The sequence below is a fragment of the Merops nubicus genome, unplaced genomic scaffold, assembly GCF_000691845.1.
Source record: "Merops nubicus isolate BGI_N331 unplaced genomic scaffold, ASM69184v1 scaffold21015, whole genome shotgun sequence".
NCBI classification, from domain to species: domain Eukaryota; kingdom Metazoa; phylum Chordata; class Aves; order Coraciiformes; family Meropidae; genus Merops; species Merops nubicus.
Window position 1 is genome coordinate 30,604 of NW_008611859.1, and position 19,435 is coordinate 50,038.

The window sequence follows — 19,435 nt, forward strand, 5'->3', positions numbered from 1 at the left end:
TTCAATGTCAGCCGAGCAGGGAATGGCTCTGAGAGCCACCTCCATCTCTGCATCTTGTCAACAAATTATCTGAAGGGAAAGAAGATGGGAGGAAATACGATAGGATTTCCCCATGTTCAGCATACTTCCAATAAGCTCCAGAAGCCCCCAAAAATCCAGAGCACCCTATTTTTCATTTTCAAATAGGGCAGAAGGATTGCCCTGTGTTTTATATGGATACATTGTAAGCACCCTAATATGCCTCTTCTGCATTTTAATGCTATTGTTACCAGACAATTAGAACAAGCATCTGTAGAAGAGAAACAAACTTCATTTTATGCTTTGCATACATCACCAAGACCGAGTGGAATATTTTGGGAACATTGTTAAGGTTCAATGAGTCTTAAACAATATACTTAACAGTAGACTAAAGAGATGACACAGTCATTTTAGGAAGACATTTTTGTAACCTGGAAACATCCCAACAGAAATCTCACTGTACCAGTTAGGACTCACAACAGAAATGCTTACTTTTCCAGGCTTGCAGAGAAAGCCTGCCAAAGCATCTCAAATTGAAATGTGTCTGGAAAACCAGAACACACATTGATTTCCTCATGCCAATGCTTCTCTTCCCCATCAGCCCTCATTTTCTCTTGTGTGCTTTCAAAATAGTAAGGCAGCAAGCAGTACATGACTCTAGTACTATAACTTCGAGCCCCTTGAGCACTGATACATAACATACGGAAACAAAATGTATTGAGATAGTTAAAAAGTCAGTGCTGTTTGAAGAAACCTGGAGAATTCACACAGTCCAGCCTCCTGACTAAAGATGGGTCAACATGAAATTCAAACCAGACCATGTAGGTCTTTGAAAACCTCCAAAGACAGAGATTTCATATCCTCTTTAGGCCTCTGTCCCAATGCTTAATTATGGTTAAATAATTGGAAGTTCTTTTGTTTCAGCTTTTGACCATTGTGTTTTGTTCCTCTGTCATGCACTGCAGGTAAATAGCCCAACGCTGTCTACTCTCAGCAATCTCCTGGTAGGTTTTGGAGAGCTCCTGTGAGGCCTTAAAAGCTGTCTCTTTTCAAGGCTAAAGAGGCAGTTCTTCAGCATCTCCTCACAGGGCCCAGCTGCCTGGGTGGGCTCTGCTGAGCTTGCTCCAGTTTAATCAGTGCCTTTCCTCTTTTGGAAGCCTTTCCAGTCTAGAATACTGGACACAGTACTTTAGATGCTGAGAAAAGGTCAATTACTGTTTCCCTCAATCTACCCAGCCATGTAACAATCTAAGCCACTATTCACCTCAATTACTTTCTGTGCTTTTTGAGAGACCTTCCATACCTGTTTCCTTTCCAACAGGAATCATTAAAAATAGTGATATTATGCACAGGTTACTTACTGCGTAGCCATCATAAAAACAAGTAGTAAAGATAAATTCTTATTATCTAACTTCCAGTAAATGTAATTACAGTGTTTCTACTGACTTTAATAAGAGTTGTCTTGGTTCACCATATCCGACAGTAATCAACCTTATTGTCTTTTGAAATAGCATCTACTTATAAGCATAGAATTAATAGTGAGCATTGTAAACTCATGTATTCAGAACAAGCAGTAGCAATTATAGGTATGTTTCTAAGTAGCAATCCCTTATACTCCTTGCCTTAGGCAGCTGGCAATGAAACAGAACTTAAATTTAAATTCCTGACACCAGGGAAGTCCGAGCTATGTTCCATACAATTTTACCATAGCTCGTATACATGCAGTTTTGTCTTAGCCCAAAGGACATAAAAATCTGATTATCTGCCAGTGGTTATTGTACAGACTAGCCTGATCACACTGTAAACCCTCCAGTATTTGTCAAATATCACAACAGCCAAGCTGGACTGCATTGCACAGTGTTTACAGCACAGTGAGGCTAAGACTGCTGTTCCTACGCCTGTAGTTCAAGGGATGCGGCTTATCATGGAAGTATCATGTATAGTAACCAATTTCTATAAATTAGTGTCATAAGATTTCTAAAGCTCTGAACAACATCTATAGAAACAGGGTTTTCTACATAAAGTCTGTTACAAACTGTATATTTAAAAGCTTTGTTAAATGACATGGCAGTTTTGTCATACATTTTAGACACTGCATAAAATTAGTATACTTGAAGTCTTTTATTCCTGTTTGCCCAGTAACTGCTCTTGATTTTAGGGAAACTAGCAAGGTAAAACTAGATTGTACTCCATGTAAGTGGATTGCTACAGGTAAGCAGAATGATTCGCAGACATTCCCCTTATGTGGATTGCTTGCTTTGTGAAGGTGGTAATTCCCTGGGAGATCATGGATGCTCTTCCAGCATCCCAGACCTCCACTGTTCAGTTTGCAGGAAGTTTCACCCTGTTGGCCACCTGCTATGCATGAACTCCAAAACCATTAAATTATCTGGGAGCAAATGTAAACCTAAAAAAAATGAATGTTCATAATAAAATGTTCAAAATTATACATCAGGCCGCATATTATGTATGTGATTGTGTTTATGATATTTTTTGAAGCAGTGGGTTCCGTTCTTGAGAATTTGCTGCCTTTTTGAAGAGAATAAGACAAAAAGGTGTCTGCACTAGCTACTTCCAAATGATGAAGGATGTTTAGCATGCCTCAGCACCTGAATTCCTGCCTGAATTGATTTGTCAGAATGTTGCACAACTAACTATGAACTGTTCTGAGTGTCCCTTAGAAGTTTCCATTAACTGGATTGTACCTAAGATGTATTAAGCTGCAATAACTGTCATGTAAGTAGCACAGTTGTTTAATTTTCCCATGAAGATTAAAGCTGCTTTCTTTTGTTGACCTTCTGAGATTATGAAGTGGAGCGGACAGGATCAAAATTTGAAACATGAAAGGTAGTCAAAATCTGCCAGACACTAAAAAAACCTGTCAGAAAATTAAGTCAAAATCAAAAGTTTCATTCAACTGTTTTGTATAAATCCAGTTCTAAGCTATATTAGAACTTGCACTTTTATACAGCCATCATTTTAAAACCAAAATTAACTTTTCCACCTGGGCAGTATTAGGCTAAAAATTAATCTGGGACTGACTCAGGCAGTTAGGATTTGACCAAATTAAAATCATAAAAATAAGACATCTCACAGACAGCACCATTATCTTACTGCAAATTTTGCGGCCATCTTCCATACATGTAAAGGCCAAAGTAAATAAATATAATTTACAGGCAAAGGCACTTTCGTGTTACTACTGAAGACCACATGGAACAAAATTCCTTTTTAAAAAATCTCTATTTTTTTTATCATCAGAATGAAGGCAAACATCTTAATATGAGACATACTTTTCCCCCAGTTTTGGAGGTCAGTTTTTGAAAGTTGTCTAGCTCAAAGAAGTGTAGAAAAGAAAGTACTTCTAAAGGTACTTTTAAAGTGTTTTTAAGTGTAGAAAAGAAGGTATTTTTAAAGAGGATATCTTTAGTGAAAAGCAAAATACATTTTTGAAAAGCACAGAAGAAACTGATCAAACCAACAGGTTTCATTATGGGGGGGAAGGAATACTGAAAGTAGACCTGAGTGATTCCTTTCCCCATTCCTTTCACTGTTTCTAGAAACAGTAAAATCATATTTGTTACCATAGGATTATTTTTATATTCTACTATCTGCACAGATTTTTGTCTTCCGGTTTAGTAGGAGACTGAAAAATAGGAAATTTCAGGTCAAATAAAATAATTTTCACAAGAAAATAGTCAATATTTTGTGCATAGCACAGAAAAATCCTCAGAGAGACATTCCCTTAAAATTATCATAACCATTACCTTTCTAATCTTAAAAGCAGAGCATTAATACAAAGAAACTAACATAAATGAAAACATTGAAGGGATTTAGAGGCACGCAGCAAGATAAATTGAGTCTTAGGCAAGGAAGTGAATCTTTACCTTACAAGCTGTTAGCATGTCAGCAACTGCTTTGCGGCTCAGGTTTGCCGTAGCAATCACATCCTCCTGTCTGCATGAGTTCCCAGCTGCAACAGCTTTGGCAGTTGCCATGGTGATTCCTTTCGTCATCCGAATTGATTCTTCAGGTGATGATGTCTTTTCTGGAACCTCGCTCGACTGAAAGACCTAAAAGTGAAAGCAGAAGGAAAGCCTGAGATACCATTCAAATCAAAGCAGAAGAACCATAAGAAAGAGGCAGCACATGGAAGCGGCCTTTGGACAGCAGGAAATCAGAAACATTCCGAGTACTTGAATATCATTCTTGCTTGCAATGAACCTGGTCCTGAGAAGCCTGCTCACCTACAGACGCAGAAAGAAACAATAAGCTGAGGGAAGCATACCAAAAAAGGTTAACCAATCCATCTCATCTGCCATTTAACTGACTGGATGACGGTTTGTTACAAACAGCTGTTCACAGTGTTACAGGATCAAAAGAATTACTGTGCCTTTAATTATGTTCTGTTTTCATCCTGACTGCTGCTCAGGCTGGTCTGCTCACACAAGGAGATCCTTCCCCTGTAAAGACTGGGCCCTATCAAGCCCTTGTTGACAGCACAGTGCAGGACAGACTAAGAACATCCTTGAAATATTAAAATATCTCTTAAAAAAGTAGAGGTGAGGTGTAGCCTCTTATGCTGTGCTTGGTCTCCCTCAGAAATCTAAAGACATAACTTTGCAGGATGAAGCATACAAAAATAGTACGAATTATCTGACAGTACACACTACTCCCATGAATACTGGAAAGCATGAACTGTGCTAAAGTGTAGGTATTAAGAGACAGTCACTTTTATATTTCCTTGTCCTAAGCTTTAGTCTGTATTTGCTTGCCACTCTTTTACTGTGCAGGAGCATTTTGGAATGCACAATTCATCGTGAGAGCTTTCTGAACACACAGTGCAACCTAAGCAGGCTAGTGGTTACAGAATACAAATATCTGGACAAAATTGAGCCTGGCCTATCCTCACTTCCTCTCTCCAGAAACAGAAGCAATGTTAAAAAATAAAGTCTAGTTAGATATGCAAAGGACATCCCTCAGTGTTGCTGAGCTTCAGTCCCTGGAGTTCTAAGTCAAGCCTGATGCATTTTCTTGAGCGCATACGTGCCACCCTTGGTTCCCCTCAATGTTCTTCTAGTATTACACCTTTCTCCCCATTAAAGAGATGACAACGACACAGCCACAGACCCATTCCTTAGCAATGCTGACAAAAGGAAAATAAAAAGATGATAAACATTCCTAAGATATACCAACCAGACAGAGAAAACAGATGTGATAATACACAGAGTTATGGGACGGAACATAACTTAGCCAGACCCTCATGCGACTACGTGACTGTAACATGCACTGGATATTGTACAGAACATTCCTCATCGGGTACTGAATCAGGAGATTTTACCCCTGCAAACACTGTATGAATCCCCAACAACTATATAAAGGTATAAAAAAACAACCAACCAATCAGCCAAATAAAAAAAAAACCAAAACAAACAACAAAACCCACCACGACAAAATAAAGAAAACAAGAGTCATTTCTTCATTAGAACAGCATCACTCACACAAAAAATAAGTGTTTTATGGAGTGTGCTTGACAAGGCAAAACTGCAGTTACACTTTAAGAATCGCTAATTCACAAACTAGACAACAAAATAGTTTCTGCTGAAGGCTGTATCTGTAGCTTTTTTTATAAGAATGGATTGTAAGTAAAGGAAGGAAAAAAATAGGCTGCTTCACAAACACAAAGGTATTAATTTATGCCACTGACTAGCACACTAGTAAAAAACATAACTGAAAGCTACAGCTGGAGGCTATATTTTCATATCTTAAAGAGGAAGGAAAATAATTGTCATGGTATAACACCTAATTTGGGAAGAGAATTCCATGCTGCTGTTAGTTCCTGATCAGATGGCATATCAGACAGCAGGGTACGTATCACTGCTAGTATCACAAAGGAAAAACAGAAATAAGATCAAACCGCAGGTGCTATATGGCTCTGATACTGAGGAGACATTACCAAAGCCAGGATCCAAAAAGAGAACAGCGTTGGACTCAGAAGAGTATCTGTAGTACAAACTTAATGTCTAAACAACAAACTAGCAGTTGCTTCCAGATTTGTAGATAACGCTATCAAATGTCAAATGGGGGACTGGTACCGTCTGATTGTAATTCTACTTTCAGCCGTGCTTTGCAAGGAAATTGCACACAGCACCCTGCAGGGCAGTAAAGCACGGGCTGGGGAGGAGTGCCTGGGCAGGCTGCTGGCAGCCTAGGAGCACATTTTCAAAAACTGCCATGCGTGGCTACTGTGTTACGTACCGTGAGTTCCTGTTTGATGTACTCAGTTGTGGCCTCAAGAGCTCTTGTCCCTCGAGTAGCTTCATCTTCCACTGCTTTGACAGTCTTCAAAAGCGATGTGACATTTGTTACCATCACCTGAAGAAGAAAGGGGTGAAGACAAAAATATGTGATTCCTTCCTCCCATTTTTCAGAGACGGCAGGTATAAAGCAAGGCAAACTAAGCTAGCTAGCATTATGACTTCCATTAGGGCTTTGTGAAGTGTAAGTGTCATCGGGCTGAATACCAACTCTCCTATTGGCCAGTTTCCGAAATCCCCCTCTAAGTAGCAGAAATATAGCATGACTAACTGCAGAGCAGTACCATTTTCAGTGTGAGTGTTCTAGCAAGAACTGTACAAAAAAGCTGGGAAATCCACAACATTTCTAGGGTACGTCTCTTACACAGATTGGTTCTATTAAATGTCTTTTCTTCCTGCACATCTTACACTGAAAGAGATGTGAACCAAGGTATGGCATTTTGTTTTGAAATTTATGAGCATGTTCTCTGCAATGTGCTAACCCCTCAGGTAAGCAAGCAGCCAAACACCAGCCTCAGCTCAAACGCAGCCATAGAACCAGTGTTACTATTCTTCTTATGACTCCAGCAGTCCTGATGCAGAATAAGCCCCCAACTGCTGCTGTAATAACTGCACCTTTCCTACACCCCAGTATGTTGAGACACAAATGATAGGTGCAATGAAAAAAGAAGAGACAGAAAGGTCAGCTTCTTGACAATTATGACTTAAAACACAAAGCTCATCACAGCACAAAGAGCCAAAAAGTCGCTTTTCTCAATGAAATGGGTCATTTTCAAGTAGTGGCTCAGCAGTATACCATTACCATATGCTCTGAAAGGAAGGGAGGTACAGGTTGCTTACACGTAAGCAAAACAGAGAGGAGAGTCAGAAGAGCTTCTGGCTAGGCAAGAAGCTACCACAACACTCACATAGTGTGACAGCAGAATAATACTGCCTACATCTCCTCATCTGGAAGTATTTTGTACACGCTAAGCCACAAGATTTTTGTGAGGAAAAAAATACATCTTAGGTGCAGGAAAAATAAAGCACAAAGGTTCCACAGTTTAGAGCTTTGATACATATGTACTTCCTGGGAAAATCTAGGAGCGGTCAGAAATGCACAATATCCTACTACAGAATTATTGGAGGGTTTTTTCCCCACTCTGTCCCTGCCTGAAGCTGAAGGTCTAAATACGGAGGCTGCATGCTTGTTCTGAGCACATGCCATTGCTTAAAATGTAGTATTTTGGTAACATTTTACACTGGATAAATTTCAATCTATAATATTATTTAAAAGGAATCCACACTCAGATATGGACTTGCAAAAGAAAGAAGTTTCTCTTCAGAAAGATTAAAGTTCTTCCATCAGAACCACAAAAGTTATCTGTCAGCCTACAAAAACGGATAGCTTTGTGGAAACACAATAGTGTCATCTTAATTTTCCATATCATCCCAGGATGATAAAAAAACAAAGAGGTGAGATTTCAGGCAATCAGAAATTGCTGGAAAACCCAGCTTCACATGTCTATCAAGTGTGATTGCACAGATACTTCCAAATAAAATGTAAGAATAAGGTTTTACCTTGGCAGCACCTTTCAGCTGGTACATGGATGGATCATCTGCTGGTTTGCTGGCAGCTCCTTTGGTAGCACCAATGAGATCAGAAAGGGCCTTTGCAACATCCTTGATAGCATTGATCAGGACAACCTTTATGAGTAAGAAAGAGCCGTAAGCCTCAGACAGAAAATGGTAGCCTGGATGAGGGTGTGACTTTTAGAACACAGCTAAAAAAACAACAACTACTGGCACACAAATAGTACCATTACCCCTCCACCTCAATAAAACATAACATTCTGGGAAAGGAAAAGCTATGTTGGTAACTACTGCATTTCATACAAGTGGTCAGAATCTATAAAAGCGAAGAAATGGATGTGCTGATTGCAGGTAGGATTTACTTCTTCTGAGCTTCCCTAAGAGCCTGTTTACTTTTTTCCATACTCTTTACCTTTTGGGTGGAAGTGGGAGGAGAGTAAGAAAACAGATTGATTCTGAGCTTACAGTGTAATTCTACAGTTATGTCCCAATTCTGAAATCACCTACTGGAAGATCAAACGTACTTCCTGTCAAAGACACTGAAGGGGTTGTCTGTTGTAGAATTGTGATTTGCAGAGCAGGATGGCATGTTTTGCTGAGCATGAAAAAAACCAGTGTAGTCAGTGAGATTCTTGTAAGCCTGAGAAAATTCACAAAAGTATCTATCAAATAGCAAATGTTTATAGCTAGTGGATTCTGTTGGCTGCTCACCAGGACAAGTTTGTAAACATTGGCAAAACTTTCTCATAACAGCTTTGTGAACTATGCAAAGCTGGCAGAGCATGTGGACAGCGTATGGACAATAACTGTTATCCAATTAGTAACGCAGCTTAGATGTGTGAACAGGCTCGTTAACCTATGGGATTCTGGGGGCTGTCTCTTGTCGACTATAAAAGGCTGAAAAACTTTGCAATAAACGGATTTGACTGCCGACCCCCTGGAGTGTTTCTCTCTCCAGAGCTCTTCCCCGACAGTCTCTTGTCCAACTGTTTTGGTCCAACTTGCAGTGTAAGACATCTGAAACTACTGCACCAGATAAAGTAAGTGTTCCTGCTATAGAAAAATGTAGGGACACTATTGTATGCTAAAGCTATTAGAAAAGCTCCATTTGGGGCACATGCAACACCTAAAACTTCAAACTAGCAATATAAAATTGCACCAAATATTTACTTGTGCGCTTTTATTCTAAGTACTGCATCCTCAGTTTTTACATAACAGAAAAAAAAACAGTGTGTGATAAATGTTTTGCAAATATTGCTAGTTTATGGGAAATGGTCTGTTAGGAAAAAAAAAAAAAAGTGCTTCCAGCAGTATTTTCCTAGAGAGGAGCATCTCAGAAGCGTTTAGTCCATCACACAGGTCAAGCAAAACAGAATACACATCCCTTTCAGAGCATCATGCAAACAAGCAGGCTTTTTCAAACTAATTTGATACCACCACAGTCACACTCGTGATGTACTTGCCAACTACCATTTCACCAAGATCCAAACAAACAACTGAAGAAATGTTTGCAATAATCTATGTCAAAGGCTGAAGTTACTGAGCTAAATGAAAACCAACTTGGATATAGCTAGAGAATGTCAAGGGCTTGCTGGCCTACACAAGTAACATACAGTGAATTTACAGCCCAGTCTTAAGGCTGGATACGTAGCTTTGAAGTCATGCAAGCACCTTATAACAAAAATGGCATGAGTCAGGGGTCCAATCACAACCTAGTAAGAACGAGGCAAACACGTTGCCAACATCACCCCAGCTAGAACACACGCATGCAATAAAAGCAAACGCATTATGCAAAGGCCTGTCTAGCTCCACTCAATGCTTCAGCCTCTTGAGTGTGTTCTAAAAGGAGTGATGTCAAAGTAAACCCAGAAAGTCACAGAAGAGATGAATGCTATTGCACAGAAGTCCCACAAAGTCTTATCAATTGTAAACTGTATCAAGAAAAATCTTAAGACATCTCACCTGTGTTTCAGGGTCATCAGATCCCAAGCTAGCCGCTCCCAATTTTACTACCTCAGCAAGTTGTGTGATGGTGTTAGCTGATGACTGAGCTGCTTGGGCCAGTTTGTCCTGACTCGAGGCAGCACCAGAAACCAGTAATTTTGTATCTTCAACTAAAGCTTTTGCTGTTTTCAGGATATTTTCCCTGTAGCAAAAAAAAAAAAAAAAAAAGAGGAAGCAAGAAACTGGAAAAGGAGAAAAGGAAAAAAGGTGCTTTTCTATGTTATGGTGACTAACAGCTACATAGAGGAGCTGATGTAAGTGATCATGCCAGTGTCAACTCATAAGGTAAAACAAGCTAGATTGCAAATAAGAAATACAGAGATGACTACTAAAACAATAGTGTTGTATGTTGGGCTGGATGCAAGGCAGTTCATTAAAATAGCCCATCTTGAAAAAAAATGAGGTAAGGCAGTAGCAGAAGACAGCATCACATTTTAACATTGAAACAAAACCTGGCGATGCTGTGAGGAAAGTAACAGTTGTCAAACCTCTATCTTTATCAGAGTATTGTGAGGAAACTAAAATGATTATTTGTGAAGAAGGCAGTAGCAAGAATGGCTAAAGGAACAAAGAATGGACCTAGTCACAGTTCCCTCCCACCCTTATACGTACTTTGACATGTCAGGACAACAAATCCAAAGCAACATTTGGGTAAAAGTAGAAACTCTTTTGAATATACACTTCACAAATGAGTTAAGTTCACTGAGCACTAGAACCATATTCATGTAAAATGTCAGCCTGGCAATTAATGACACCTGTACTAAAATTCCTGACTATCAATCTGAGGAACAGCAGCCACTTGCACACCATTGCATCTCTCCTTGTTCTTGAGCAACTGTGGAGGCAGGAACTAAATGCTGGCCATGCATTTGTGCATAGGCCAACTAGGCTGCAAAGCAGTAAGTCAGTATCTTAGCTGGGGAGCCCAGGGTTGTAGTGTAAAGGAACTAGCAGACAGACGCTGCAAATCTCTTAACAGGATGAAAAACGCTGGGGGGTTATTTTGCTGCAGGTGCTACTTCAAGGGAAAACCAGGCTTGTCTCTGTCAAAGGGCAAAATGCGTGGTACAGCTCGGTCGTTTCCATCACTGCTGTCCACAACAGCATTAACCATGGGCACGATTTAGTGTTACTAGCAGCCAGACAGTCAAGAACATCTGTTAGAAAACAGGTATACAGAGGATTCCTCCGCAACGTCACCAACAGCTCACTTTCGCTATTGGAGTAACAGCACATGATAGGCTGTGCAAAAATAACAAAAAATTAGTGCTACAGTTGCTGTCTTCTGTTGGAAGAGCTCTTGGTAGATGTTCCCCATCTGTTTCAGATTCTTTTCTCACAGAAATTACCCAAGCAAAGTTTGCCATCCTCTATCAATATCTCAATTTTCCTATTTCTCCTCTCAGTCCCCTGCCTCGTTCAGTGTCACTTATGGGAATCTAGAAAGTAACAGTTGATCTCCACATGCCGGTTGCTTCTGCCAGTTCCACCGTTCCCCTGCGTACGCGCTCTTCCACCTTTGTTACGCTGACCTGTGGTCTGCAAATGACTCGTTGTTCTCAGCATTAAGGGTTCCAGCAGTAGCAAACATGATCGTGGTATCTAGGTCTGCGATGATCCCAGACACGGCACTAGCCGCAGTGATGCAGGCTTGCGTGCCTTTGTTTCCTGCTTGAAGGGCAGATAAAACTAAGGAGACCTGGAAACGACATAAAGCAACAAGTGGTCAGTGGAAGAAAGCCTCACAATGGGACATGAAGCGAGCTGTTTAACATGACTGGAATCAACACTGGAAATTCATTCTTCAGTGGCATTTTGCAAGCTGTAAAAAACCTCTTCAACCCCTTTCCCTTATTTGCTCTCCTAGTGTTGCAGCGGTGATGACTAAAGATTGTCTCAAATTAGAGGAGAATTCAGCTGCCAAGTCCACTTTTCAGACAGAATGAAGTGCTCTGCTCATCATAGGAGGAAGCACATAATTTAAAACACCCTTGAAATACCAGTCAGAGCCAATGTAATGAACTTCTGACAGGATAAACACTGGAGCCAAGAACTGCTGCTTTATCCCTAACACACACAGTTAAACAGCAGCCTCAAGCACCCCAGGAGTCCTGTACATGACACTCATACAAACTTTAACATCAGAGAAATAGGAAGTATAAACTCTCTGAATCCAGACATGAAATATTATCATTAGAAAGTTATAAAAGACAATATATGGCTTTATATCTAGAAACAATTTTGATCACTGAAGAAGTTAGAGATCTCCATTTAATCTAGTTAGCAGACTTACAAGAGTCTGCAGCTGGGATGCTGTTCTCATGCCAGACTATGCTCCTAAATTCTTCTTCTGCAAGAAAGGATCCACACCTTGGGATATATACACTGACTTCTAATAGTACAGTTTTTCCTCAGGTTCTGTTCAGATTCAAAGTTGTCCCCAAATAGGTTGTTGGCTGTGATTCATTATTACTTTACACACCCAGTTTTACTCTTCTTTCAAGATGTTGCCTACCCCTGCCTAAATTTGGAATTGCCAATACTCCTGGGAAACAACAGGGTTGGAAATCTTTATGGCTGACAGCACACTAACACAGGCTGAACAAAGGATGTCTGATGAAATCTACAAGTAACTGACATTTGACTCTCAGCCTCTGTGTCCAGCAAAAGGAGAGAGAGGCCATTGCAGAAGTTCAAAGTCAAGCTATCCAAACTATCTGTGTGAAGTTAACATTTCCAAATATCAAGAAACCCCAGAGAATTTGAAGAAACCTCAGAGAGTCTAAAGCTGCACTTCTAAGTGTGTTAGCTTGGACCAGTCTTAAAAAGGGAGGATGTTGCTATGTGAAATCATGTTGACAACCAACCTCATCTTGGTTACTGTGCCCATCCACATGAACTTAGTATTTCCAAGGGAGTGCCTCAAGAGGTACAAATACCATCTCACGTCCTCAGGATTAGTTTTAGACCAGTCTCCCCCTGGTACGAGGCTAAAGTTTTATTATGAGACCTGAGAAAGGGCTAATCATGGGCTAATGTAGAACATACACAGAACTGAACAAACACTGAACAACAGCACTTTCTTTCAAAAGAAAAGCAAGAATATAATGTAATTTAAGTCAATGTAGTACTAAAGAGGGAAGTGGAAAAAAAAAAAAAAGTCCTGAATCCACGCAGTTTGACTAGTTAACTCCCTGAAGAAGCTCAGTAGACAACACAGAGGGATGCCTTACCTTTTCTGTGACAGCACGAGCACATTCTATCAACTCCCTTTTGGTGTAGCTGTCTGTAGGACAAATCTGGAGAGCTCCAGCTTTTTGCACAAGAAAGATACAGCCGTGACCAAGTTCTTGCACCCGAGTCCTGATCTGGAACCCTATCTAGATGGTAAAGGAGGTAGAGGGAAAGGGGAAGCAAGAATGAAGTGAATAAAAAGATGTCATGCTGTTATACTGTGTCAATACAAACGGAAACATGGTCATTCTGGTGTCTCTTCATTATCAATATTCAGGCCATTGCTATACTGTCTGCAGAGATGAGGGAAAAAAGGACAGGTGTAATAGCATCTACTCATGTAGCACAAACCTATAGAAGGATTACTGGTGAAACAGGAGCAGTAGTGACCTGGAGCCCGTGAAAGAGAAAACACAAGGCATGTACACCCAAGTCAAAAGTACATACTTTAAGCATACACAACTTTGCCACATCTGAATAACATCATTTCATCTCCTGGAACTGAACCATCAGTGTGAGCTGTATTCAAGGTACGTACATATAAAAAGTACGTTTACTCTATACTTCTGAAACTGGGTCAAAATGCATATGACTCTGTGCAGTTCTAAATCCTGCAAAGAGTCTCAGCTCTTCAGAACTGAGCATGTACATGCAGAGCACTGAAATGTGGAAATCCTGCCCTTACTGCTCCTGATTTATTAATGATCTTGCAGCATAAGCTGCAAGGTTCCTGTTTAGAAAAACATGATCATTTTAGCGTATTTTGGCATATAGGTGTGTACTAGGAGGACTAAGTAGGCAGGAATCACAGCCATTAGTATCTCAAATGGAATTATTTCAACCTCAGGCAGAAAGTAATGTGCAGGAACAGTAACTCAATTTAACAATATTAAGGCAAATGCAAGCTATTGCTTTTTGAGTAGCTACTAAGCACAAAACACTCCAGCAGTGTATCAGTGGTGGAATTTCATTACAAAGTCACAAACATTTTGAAAGTCTTTTATCCAGACAAGCCAACAGAGCTGGTATCCTCTTACTCCATTTCAACAAAGTCTGTCTATGCTCCATAACCAGAGGCACACAATGAGGAGAGAGGCAAAAATATGTCTGTAATTGTGCTTAGAAAATATGGAGCAATTACTGTAACAGATTAATGCAACTGGGGCAAATAGCCCATATTCCTCTGTAAAAATCGCTTGCAATTTATCACAACATGAGACGGAAGGAAATCTGTATAGTAAATAACTAACAGCTGCCTTTGTATTTCCAAGCTGTCTGTAAATGAAAGCCCCAAGTAATTTAGGAGGTTCTGTCCTGGTCTACAGAATTGTCCACTGTTGAAGCTGTTTCTTTCTGAAGCCGGACCTGTTTTGATGAAAGATTTCTGTTCTTAGATTAATTCTTATAACAAAGCTTGTAACATAAACAGCCACACTTAAACAGTGAAATGTTACAACTTTTGTCCAGTCCCTAAGTATTGTTAAAAATCTGCCAATTTCATAGCACTCCCAGGAGAAAACATGTTGCATAGACAATTGGCATGTCTTGAGAGCAAGGGGAGAGCTGAAGAGAAACAGAACTGAAGCTGGTTTGAAGTTCTGCACATTCACTGAAAACACTTGGTAGTAAATCCCAATTCCTTTTGTTATACACCTGCGCACATCAGCAGTGGTAAAACTGAGGTGTGTAGTCAGTAAATACGTACTCTGTAGTATTATGTGCAGCTCTGCCCCAGGCAGTGAAGGCACACTGAATATAGAGTATATTTGGAGGAGAAAAAGACCAATAGCAAAGACCAAAGTAGATACCTCCGCAAACTGTAAGACGGAAACAGTGGTTCTGACACATATATGTAAATAATTGTTGATATTCTAAGATTTCACAGCATTGTGAAAAGACACAATTTCATTACGATCATTGGCCTTTTCTGTATGATGAGAACTAACTTGGAAGAGTTTTTGTCTGGCTGCATATAGTTTGTGCCTTAAAATGTTTTTAGTAAAAATAGGAGTAGACTGTAAAAGAGACGGATCTGTGTAGCCAAAGTACACCTATAGCATTGGCTGGTTTCACGCCACAATTAAGTGGCTCAATTAAGTGACAGCAGGCCAAATGAAACTCTTCTGGGAACAGAGTAGCTGTCCTGTCCCACGTTTCCAGCAGCAGAGTCAGGACCTTCGTTTGCCTCTTGGGCAGAGCACACCTAGTACACGGTGCCTGTGTACACAGGTGGCTTAACGAAGCCGAGGCGGGAAAGGCGCTCGCCGCGCTCCTTTCGGAAGCCTCGCAAAGGAGCTGCCCAGCGGTTCAAAGCCCACCTGCTGCCTGCCCCACCACACAGGAGCCGCCATGCCAGGCAAGGCCTGCCTGCCCACTGCTGCGCCCAGGGAGCTCAATGCCCCGTGGCGCTTCACTCGGCGTTTACTCTGTCCTCTACGGTAAGGGAATACCCATGTTGCCACCACTAAGTACAGAGAATAAAGAGGTCTAAAAACTGCAGACCTCCTCTGGTTCTGCTGTAGCTGCAGCCATTCGGCCCTGGAGAGCCAAATGCCCATAGTCACTGGTCATTTGTGATGCAAGTCCTCCCAACTCTTCCGGGTTAGTAACCGACTTAGTCATCTGAAAAAAGAACACAGGCAAGAGAAAAAGAAAAATGACAGGCATGAGAATAAGTAGTTAATACACTCCAGCTTCGAAGCACATACATCTGTTTGGCCACACTGATGAAACGGGGTAAACCGCTTGCCATGTAAGGGACCTGTCCTCCAGCAAGAATTCCATGAGGAAATGCACGCAAGCATGCTTTTTTAGAGTCAGAGTAACCAGGCACTCACAGAACATACTGGAGAGCTCAAGGAGCAGCAGTTAGAGCTGGTAATTCACTCTCTGACACAGCAGGGCGAGAGGCCAGGTACACAGTTACTCGGACCGGGTGGGGAAGTGGGTTTTGTGCGTCACAGCCACTTTGTTTTGTCCAAGGTGAGCTAGCCTACATCAGGCTCAGCTGGCAGGGCACGGCAGCACAAAAATGGAAAAAATCTGAGGACTGATGCAAAACATGTCTCAGATAGGGGAAGTGGGCTGAGAAGAGAAGAAACAGGTAGGACCACATGGAATGCCTCAGCCAAACTTCAGTATAGGTAACCAAATCTCTCTTTTGAAAAAGTCTATCTTTAACAGAGTTATTTCTTCTCTCTCCAATTTACGTTAGTAAAAACTACAGAATTCCACCCCTGGGACAAAACTAATTTTACACAAATTTATACTGTTTGTCCATAAGCTGCAAAGTAGTAGATAAGCGAATCATCAGCCTGTCTTGACTGCAACAGCAATCAATTAAATAAAAAATTTCTTCTGTAGCATGCATGAATAGTTCCCTTGCCTCCCTCTCTCTCAAAAAAAAAAAAGGAATGGAAGCACTCCTCAAAAGGCAAACATGCTATGGTAAGCATTACTGTGAAACATGAGGCAAGAAAATCTCAATTCAACCTGTGTCTTTTGTTCTTTTGTTAATACTGGGCAAACCACTGAAATGTAAGAGAAGAACAAGTTGAGCTGTTGATCTGCACGCACTTGCAAGCATCGCAGGGGGCTGAAAATACCAATGTTATTTCACAGGCTAAATAAAACAGCACACGTGAAAGGGTAACCTTAAGTCATCAATAAATGTAAGGTGATAGTTAAAGAGGCTGATGAAAAAGTGCATAGGTGAAACGTTCCCTTTATTTCTCATAGAAAATGAGCCAAATAGAAAGGGTATGTATGGAAGAGGCACAGTCCCATCCAGCTCTCCTCCTGTAGGAGGCCACCCCTATGATCTCACCACTAATATATAAAAGTTAAACTGGCAAAATCGTCACTTTCTTTGCTCCATTACCCCTAAAGAGATGAGGTTATTGAAATCAGCATTACAGTTCACAATGCTGTGCAAATCATTCCATGTTCCTTATGTAGGCAGAAGTGTTTGGACTTAGTTGTAACCAAATACCTTACCATTTCTTGTGCTGTTACAGCAATGGCTTTAGAATATTTCACAACTGTAGTCTGATAATCAACAAATGTTCCTTCAGGATCTGGAGGTGTACCTCCATCCAGCTGCAAGGAAGATGAAAAAACATGGCAGAAATAAGAAGTTCCTAACCCACAGCCTACTTTACATATAATAAAGAAACTGTATTATATATTCATTTTTATGCTCTCCTCTCTCTCAAAATCTGCAAGTGAAAACAGCGCACCAGGATGTACTAAGAAGTTCATAAAAGACCTTAACCCATGTTATGAGCATCAAAGATGAAGAAAATTTATAGTGCAGAGCTTTCAAGAACAAGATCAACTTCTCACTTATGGTAAAACCACTTGTAGGTCTCAGCTGCTGTAGAAAGGGATATGCAACTATTAAAAACCAAAGTATTCCTGCAAGAAAATAAGGTAAGATTCCTTCATGTGGTTAAGGTTTCAATCCTGCACACACCTTTAACTTGAGACAGAAAAAGGCAAGTATTTGAGCAAAACTCTTTTATATTTTGGAACTAGATGATTCCTGTAAAACACTTTATGAAGGGTAGCAGAGCACCTCAGACTTTGACATCTTCTCTAAAAGCAGTTTGCTTCAAGGTTGGCCTGCTGATCATTTAGGAGACTATCATAGAATACAAGTAGGAAAAGGAAACAAAACCAAAAGGCCAGTTGACCTAAGATGGCAATTAAACACCAGCATATTACCCAATAAAAATATTTTGTAGTAATTCTATCCACAGCCACTGTGCAGGCTGTTAACATGAGCACCACGGACTGTATTTTCAGAAGTGAATCGACAGCAGCTCTTCCAACCCTCTGCCATGCAGATCAGCTTCTGAGTACAAAATGTAAAAGGAATCCGGTTTTCTACACTCACCTTGCTCATCGCCTCTGCTATGGAGTCCACCATACCTCCAACCATGCCTACTTCACTTGCCGCTTCGTTCAAGGTGACCATGATATCATCCACAGCCTCCTTCATCAGTTGAGCAGCCTCAGTGATTGCATCGTGAGTATGGGATGCCTGGAAGAGAAAAATTGGAAAACCAGAGATGATCAGAGAGCATTCTGTGCAGGAATCAACACACAAGTCAAAAACGTAAGGAAGATGGAAAGATGTGGTGGCACAATTCCTGCCCTTGCAAGGCCGACGTCCCCTCCTGGGGTCACGCAGCAATCCATCGGCTAGGCACGTACAGACTGTGGAACTGCTGCACCAGAGCAATAAGGCCACCTCCAACGTACCTGGCTCCTGCTGCCCGTTCCTTGGGGACAGTAACAACAATTACCTCCTGACAATCCACAATGTTAAACATGAGTCGCTCAGAAAAACAACAGAACCTCTTCTAGAAAAAACGATGAAAATGCCCTGTATGTAAGGGAAGCTCCAAAGGCAGAAATCATGCAAGGCAGTGAAATGCCCTAGTCTTGTACTGAAACAAAGTGTTAAAAAAAAATCGTGTGCAGGCCGTGTGTGAACAAGAGGCAGTCTGCTACATAAGGAAAAAAAAACCATAATTATGTTATAGCTCTAAAAGAGACTGTAACAGAAAATGCTCTACAGGAATTATTTAACAACAGGAATTTCTAAACCAGTGTCTTGGTTTGGGACAGAACAGAGCTGGTTCTGTTCAGTGATTTTACTTTTCATCTAAAACTTCTTCTAATTAACTGCACTGTCTGAAGTTGGCAGCGTATTTTTGCAGACTGTCTGCTTCTAGCAGTGATCATGCTCCATGTTTAGTTACTACCAGGGATTTGTATGCACACCAAGGTCACTGCTAAAGCTTGGTTTAGCATGGGGGAGGGGGGGCAGAAAGTAAAACTGCACCTGCAGAGAGGAGTGGACAAGATGAGTAACCCTAAAATTCACCAATGGGGTATTCCACCACATATCTGTCATATTCTGTATAAAAGCTGAAGAATCATGAGGGTCAAGCCCTTCTGCTTTCTTGATGGCTTTTGCTGCTTCTACAATGGCCAGCATCCGATGAAGCATCCGTTCTGCCTTGGATCCCAAGCTGTGTGTTCCTGAGCAGAGTTCTGGAACCCAGCTCCTGTGCCCAGTTGCCTTCTCCAGCTGAGCCCAGCCTTGGACTTTTCCCCGGGGGCTGCTCCACAGCATCGGGCTAATGGTGACGCATTGCCATTGAGGGCAGGTGGAGCTGGGTGCAATACTGGCTTTGTACACATTTGTATATATTCCACTTCATCTATTTATTAATTTATTATTACTATTAGTAGCAGTAGTATTAAGGCTGTTTTCCTTTTCT

General features: G+C 40.9%; 1 protein-coding gene across 1 annotated transcript in view; it reads right to left on the reverse strand.

Annotated features, from left to right (window-relative positions):
- LOC103773991 (talin-2-like) overlaps nt 1-18,186 on the reverse strand; it is a gene marked incomplete at its 5' end in the record, with an annotated part of 42,016 nt that extends 23,830 nt beyond the window's left edge. Inside the window, 9 exons of the mRNA XM_008941373.1 lie at nt 3,903-4,088; nt 6,274-6,390; nt 7,893-8,018; nt 9,867-10,050; nt 11,441-11,607; nt 13,142-13,288; nt 15,645-15,764; nt 17,139-17,240; nt 18,040-18,186. Of these exons, the coding sequence (XP_008939621.1) occupies nt 3,903-4,088; nt 6,274-6,390; nt 7,893-8,018; nt 9,867-10,050; nt 11,441-11,607; nt 13,142-13,288; nt 15,645-15,764; nt 17,139-17,240; nt 18,040-18,186 (1,296 nt within the window). The remainder of the gene's footprint in view (nt 1-3,902; nt 4,089-6,273; nt 6,391-7,892; nt 8,019-9,866; nt 10,051-11,440; nt 11,608-13,141; nt 13,289-15,644; nt 15,765-17,138; nt 17,241-18,039) is intronic.
- Nucleotides 18,187-19,435: the final 1,249 nt, after the last annotated feature.